Source organism: Tachysurus vachellii, chromosome 19, assembly GCF_030014155.1.
Source record: "Tachysurus vachellii isolate PV-2020 chromosome 19, HZAU_Pvac_v1, whole genome shotgun sequence".
Lineage (NCBI taxonomy): Eukaryota > Metazoa > Chordata > Actinopteri > Siluriformes > Bagridae > Tachysurus > Tachysurus vachellii.
Genome location: NC_083478.1, coordinates 19,395,467 through 19,402,452, shown reverse-complemented (window position 1 = coordinate 19,402,452; position 6,986 = coordinate 19,395,467). Strand labels below are relative to the sequence as shown.

Genomic DNA, 6,986 nt, shown 5'->3' with positions numbered 1-6,986 from the left:
GGCCCAGCGGTGGGAGCTTGGTGGACGTAGAAATTGAACTCACAACCTTCCAATTGGTAGCCCAACACCTTAACCATTAGGCTACCACATCCCCTAGACTAGAGAACAGGCTCAAAAAAGCTTCGACATTCTGAACATTAACAGCATTTTTATCCTTGGCTCAACTTCAGTAAGCCAAGCACAAATTGTCGTAAAGAACGATATTAAAGCAGACGCTCAGCCGAAGTATTTTTTAAATGTGTAAACAATTTTTTATTCCATGTTGAGTCACAAACACAGCAGGACGGATCGAGTTTAAACCACGAGGCGGAACAGGCGAAGAGGAATAAAGGACGGATCCTGCGGGTCGTAAAGACCTGAGACAGCGAAAAAGTCACAGCATCACAGTTTTACTGAATACGAGTCATCCGTATGAGCATAATACACGTATACTGTAATATATTTACATATAATTATTTCAGAAAGAAAAGTAAGCACTGATGATAAAAGTCTGAATGTTTGAAGTCATTTAAAGGTGCAGTTTGTCATTCTGAACTGCGTTTCAAGACGTGTGTTAATATTAAACACTCAAAGGAACAGAACCGTCACTTTCGTTTGCATTTTTCTCCTCAGCCAGAGCGCAGCGTGCTTTAATCTGTATTTTGTTTAACAAATAAATTGAGATTTTAATTAGAATTTATTCATTAGATTTTAATAAGAATTTAATTAGTTTTTTTTCCCAGAACCCAAAAAACAAAACAAAACAAAACACATAATTTGTCGTGCCTCATTCCACAGTGGTGTTAAAGTGAAGCTCATATGAAAGTAGACACTCAGGAATAATTTTTTTTTTTTAAAAGAGTGATATATTAATAGAAAAGTTGCTTAAAAAACAACAACAACAACAAAAAAAAAAAGGAAACGGTTCATTTCTTTCCACACAAATGTTTGTATCTTCAGATTAAACGTTGATATCAAACTCAGTTCTGTTCTCTGAGATGCTCCGAGCGTTTAAGGGACAAAACACAAGTCAGAGGGACAAATACACGTCTCACATAGAGTCCTGCCTCGTTTTAGATCAGACTCACAGACACAACATCATGCGTTTGTTTACGTCGATCGGAAACGTCCCGTAAGTCGATAACACCAACGAGAATCAGAATACGGAGTGTAACTGAGTGTAAACGGAAAGAGGCTCATTATCTAATTCACTTTGCAGACTCCAAAATAACAACTTGCTCCTTTAAATTCCGAAGAGTTACAGCATTTAAGTGTCAGCTGTCTAGCAGTCGTTTCACACAGTGGATCGTGGTTGGTGGTTATACTGGTGATACTGGGAATGTTCACGGCTGTGAGCTCCATGTGTCTCTTGTGCTTTCTGCTCCGGCTGAGATGAAGTAAATAAAATGCCGTGACGTTAAACGTCATTTAAACTCATAACCAAAACATAAAGAAGAAACTCTTTGGTGTTGTGAATGAATCCTGTTTGCACTCTCCTGGTTGTTGATTGTGTACGTTCTAGAAACGTCTGCAGTTGAATTCAATTTCCTGTCCTGTTCTCTTCTTTCCAGGATATTTCGTTTTTTTCCCCCAGACTTTTCATTCCCATATGAAGACACAGAGCCTATAAAAAGTATTTTTGTTGCCCTCTGTTTAATTATTAAAGCACAGAACCGATATAAAATAAATGTAGAATTTCTGTCGCTAATCCGTACAGAGGATGATGTTATAGTGGCAAATTCATATCCTTAATTCATTCTTGTTTTATTACTTTTTTTTTAATTAAGATAAAGATTTAGGTCTATATGCTTTAATAGAAAACACATATAGACAAGGAACTGAACTTACCCATTAAACTTTCTGCTAAGTGATTCCAATGCATCAGAAACCTTTTTTTTTTTTTTTATTTAAAGGTGGGGTCTCCGTTGTTTGAAAGCCAATGTTGACATTTGAAATCACCAAAACAAACACGCCCCTAACCCAAATGGGTCCCACCCCTGTATTGATAGCTCCGCCCACACATACATACGTAACCCAGGCGACTAATGGAAAGAAATGTGTCTTTATCATAGCTGAAGGGAAGAACAATACGATTGTAGATAAACAAACAAGCAAAAATGACACACAAGTATAATCATGTAAAGGACAAAGACATATATTAGTTCTGTGTAACAAAGCAAAACCAACGTTACTCACCTATCGAGAAGGAAAAAAGCGCCTCGGCGTCTTAAGTAAAGTTGGTCACATATTCACAGATTGGAGTTTCCCGAGTCAATAACTCCTGAGCTAAACACTGTTACTACACAAAACACGGTTGTAGCTGCGTCTCTACATTACTACGATAGAAAAGAGGTGTTATTTGTGTAGTAACAGCGTTTAACTCAGGAGTTATTGACTCAGGAAACTCCAATCTGTGAATATGTGCCAACTTCCTGCTCCTTCAGTTCTCTCCAGCGCTGGAAAGCTGATCCTATATTAACACGTCCTACTTCTTACCTTATCGTAAGTCTTTCTTCGCTTTCTTTCTTTGTTTTTATCCTCCATGTCAATGTTAAAACCGCTTTCTGCTAATGTCACACATGCGCACTGAACACTCTCTCCGCCCATATTGACAAGACACGCCCCTTTCTGCTCATTGGCTACACGTTTGTTTTATTTTTGTTTTGTTTGTCTACCTGACTCAGTTTTCTGAAGCATTTCTCAAACAACGGAGACCTCACCTTTAATTTGTTCACCTTGACATTATAGACACGATCACGTGTACCAAAAATTTGTTACCAGAAATATCTCAAGAAAAAAACATCAAACTTATTTGGAAAAACTACCCGAAATTCTGAAATACTTTTTATAGGCGAGAAGGAAGCAACGTGTGCTGTTTTATCTTGTGTGCTAATGCGTGGATTGTGACAGATGACGTGTTTAATACAGACTGTAAACTTGAGCTGATCTTAAGGCTGAGTTCAGGTGAAGAACGTTCTGGTGTTCTGATGAAGCTGTACACTGCTACATTGTGTGTGTCCTTTTAAGCACACAGATACAGTCGAGAAAACAAAAAGATGATGGAGGAATTGTTGACATCCATTAAGGTATATGTGTGTGTGTGTGTGTGTGTATGTGTGTGCTACATCTTTAAACGATAAACAGTGTGTGTGTGTGTGTGTGTGTGTGTGTGTGTGTGTGTGTGTGTGTGTGTGTGTAAAATAAAGTGTGTCCTTCTCGGCTGTTTAGGTGAGTCCGATCTCCTCCAGAACGCTGCGAGGGGTCTCTGCTTCCTGAAGAGGATGACACAAACAGCAGAAGTGTTTATCAGTGCTTCACACACTCAAATACACACACACACACACACACACACTGTATACCATGGCTGTGTTTCAATACTCTAACGCAGGGTGTGTATCAGATCACCTTCAGATCCTGCATAGCTGCAGTTATTTCCTGACCCGATATATGGACCTGAAGTATAGACCTGATAGGTATAGAACAGAACGGACATAAGGAGATGTGGAGACGTGTAAAGACTCTTATCAGTTAAAACATTTTCGAACGTGTTATTGCATATAAAAAACTTAAGACAGGAAGGGAGACGTGCCACGTGACGAGGCTGCCACTTGACTCCTGTGTCGACTCCTTGGAGTCGACTGAAGCGATATTCTGGTGTAAAAGACAAGTGAGGATTGGAACACAGCCATTTGTGCCATTTGATATCAGAGATTTCGTTTACTTACCTGAGACCGTGAAATTTTAGGAACAAGGAGGGGGGAGGGAACGAGACGTGAATACACACACACACACACACACACACACACACATGAAATGTTGGAACGATTTTGACAAGTGTGTAACAAGAGACACGATCAAACAGAATGTCCTGAATTTTCTTTGAATGATCCAAAAATAAACGGCGTGTGGGCATGCGACATGACTCAGAGTCGGTTGACTCTAACTCCGAGAGGAAAGAATTAAAGAGTGACAGAGAGGAGGAATGTGAAATGACTACGCTCTCAGAAAAAAAGGGTACTACGCTGCACCTTTTTCTTTGGGAACTTTCCAAAAGGTTTCAGATCCAACGAGTCAGACTGTAATTTAACTACAGGCAGGTATCACCTGTATCGCCATAGCGACAAGGAACGTCTCTAGTTCGGTACCCGTTTTTCGAAGAGTGTACAAACACACGTGGATGGGTAATAAGAAGACACACACGTGGGCTGGTGAGACACGGAACACACATCACACTTACTTTGGCGTCCTACACATTGCGTCAAGCACAAAATAAAGAGAGAAGCGACCGATGAGAATAGATGCGTCTGACTAAGAGCCCGAAGACAAACCGAGCTAATCCACCGGCGTCTCGAGTCGGGAATCTGTTCGTCACACCGGCTGAGAATTTGATTCAAAATGTGAATCAAAATCACAATCAAGATTCGAATCAGTTTCGAGGTGAAATAAAACAGAATAGAATAAGAATTAAAAAAAGGATCTGAATTCAAACACCGATGTAGCATCAAAACATGAATCTACTTCAGAGTCGATACGTTTTTGAATCAGGATCGAAATCAATTGGAATCTAATAATCTGAATATGATTCAGAACGGAAATCAAAATCTGAATCCGAATCAAAATCATGAATAGAATCGAAATTAGAGAATCAGAAAAAAAAATTTGAATGAGAGTCAACAAAAAAAAAGAGCTTAATCTGATTCGGAATCAAAATTTGAATCGTCGTTCTGATTCAGTTCATTCAGTAAGCACTTACACCTTGGATCAGAAGCCAGAATACAGAACAGCGCTCATTTAACATGGGAATTTTGAGCGTTTACACTTTAAGCTGTAGCTCAATATCAGCATAACAGAGCTGTTTTTTTTTTTATTTACAAATCTCATCTTTCAGATATTAACCTGCTTATCGTACTTCATTTTTAGAACTCGGCACATATCGAAATAATTTTATGGATAAATTTGCTTTTATGGGGGTCACGGTGGCTTAGTGGTTAGCACGGTCGCCTCACACCTCCAGGGTCGGGGTTTGATTCCCGCCTCCACCTTGTGTGTGTGGAGTTTGCATGTTCTCCCCGTGCCTCGGGGGTTTCCTCCGGGTACTCCGGTTTCCTCCCCCGGTCCAAAGACATGCATGGTAGTTTGATTGGCATCTCTGGAAAATTGTCCGTAGTGTGTGATTGCGTGAGTGAATGAGTGTGTGTGTGTGTGTGCCCTGCGATGGGTTGGCACTCCGTCCAGGGTGTATCCTGCCTTGATGCCCGATGACGCCTGAGATAGGCACAGGCTCCCCGTGACCCGAGGTAGTTCGGATAAGCGGTAGAAGATGAATGAATGAATGAATTTGTTTTTATCCTAAATGACCACAGCGTTAATTTTAAGCTCGGAGTGACTCGTGAGCGCATGAAGCTTCACTCAACCCCCTTTCCACGGAATCGATTCCCTCCTCACAGCCTCTCGCTCAGATGAGGTTTTTATGCTTGGCACTGAACATGTGCATCCATCGCATAAAGTGCTGAATCATTCATGACCCGCTGAGCTCTGTGGCGTCTCGCTGCATCAGCAAAGCGCATTAAAATAAGCCGCTCCAGAGCTTCAGGCAGGGCGGCGACCTACAGAACAGGAAGTCTATTTCTCATCTACAACAACAACAACAACAAAAAGAGAACAGAGAAACTTTACATTTTTAAAAATGGAGTACATCTAGTATATAGTTTTTTTTTTTAATTTGATATAGATGCATGATGTTCCTTCCTAAAAAAAAACAAAAATTGTAACCTTCTATGACTCAACCAGTGTTAAGAGAAGTCCACTGGGGCTGAAATCCCACTGGCAAGTGTAGGACAGGACAGGTGTCCTATCAGGGTTGCCAGATTTGGGCATTTTAACAAAACTAAACAAGAGATTTGAGTGTTACATTTACATTTCCAGCATTTAGCAGACGCCCTTATATCCAGATCTCATTTTTTTATCTCAACTGAGCAATTGAGGGTTAAGGGCCTTGCTCAGGGGCCCAAAAGTGGCAGCTTGGTGAACTTGGGAATCAAACTCACAACCTTCTGATTGGTAGCCCAACACCTTAACCACTAGGTTACCATGAGTTAGATACGAGACACCATTTCCACGGTGATTTCACTTTATTATTAGGTTACGGGTTGCCCGAAACACCACAAAACACACTCCTGAGTCTGATTCTTCACTACAGAGGCGTGTGCCGGAGCTCCGTTTGAACAGGAACGATGAGCCGTGTTGGTCTTCCCTGGATCACACACGATCCTGAAGATGGTGAAATACGTGCCACACTTTCGTTCGTCACCACCGAGATCCGAGACGTGATTTTTTTTTTTTTTTGCACCTTCATCTTTTAACCTCCTCCAAGTGAAGACACATCTACAGTATAATAATTTTCTATGAGATCTGCTTTTCTATGAGGTTCAGAACAGACAGAAAGAAATGTTTTTTTTGGGATGATGATCTGCCCTGAATAAGACAATCCAGGATGAGCTGTTCCAGGAAACTAATAAATGACACGACGGATAACACGATATAGATACTACAGCAATGAACTAATAATTATACGTCATTATTAGTTAATCATTATTAAATTTAATAAACACTCATAATTCTTCTAGCTTCAAATAATATTACCGTATCACACTGAAAACAAGTGGCACATCTCAATCTCATAGTATCACAGATGCTTACCGAAATATCCCGATATATATTAATTAAACAATGACACGTCTTACATTTTGTCTTTTGAGAGTTTTATTTAATAGTCTTCTCTACTCTAGACCCTGTAATGACGATAAAATACATTTCATTTCATTATATATAAAAAAAAAAAAAAAAGTTTGCCACGTTATTGACTTGTAACCTTCTTTTGAAATTGTCCGAGCTGCTGTTACAGAAAAAGGAATCGACACCGTATTAACCAATGAACCAATCAGATTCGAGGATTCATCATCACTGTGGTCTAAAATTTCCTTCCACTTCAACTGCTTCCACGATTA

General features: G+C 40.0%; 1 protein-coding gene across 5 annotated transcripts in view; it reads right to left on the bottom strand.

Annotated features, from left to right (window-relative positions):
- Positions 1-226: 226 nt before the first annotated feature.
- Positions 227-6,986, bottom strand: part of LOC132861932 (AP-1 complex subunit sigma-2) — a 35,655-nt gene continuing 28,895 nt past the window's right edge. For 2 of the 5 annotated variants that reach the window (XM_060893636.1, XM_060893637.1), the window contains one exon: positions 227-3,251. Coding sequence is in view for 2 of the 5 variants with exons in the window: in XM_060893637.1 (XP_060749620.1) it covers positions 3,204-3,251 (48 nt within the window). In the remaining 3 variants the exon portion in view is untranslated. Of the gene's footprint in view, positions 3,252-4,911 lie in introns of those variants that run through there. The other 3 variants (XM_060893638.1, XM_060893635.1, XM_060893639.1) reach the window with 3 other exon arrangements.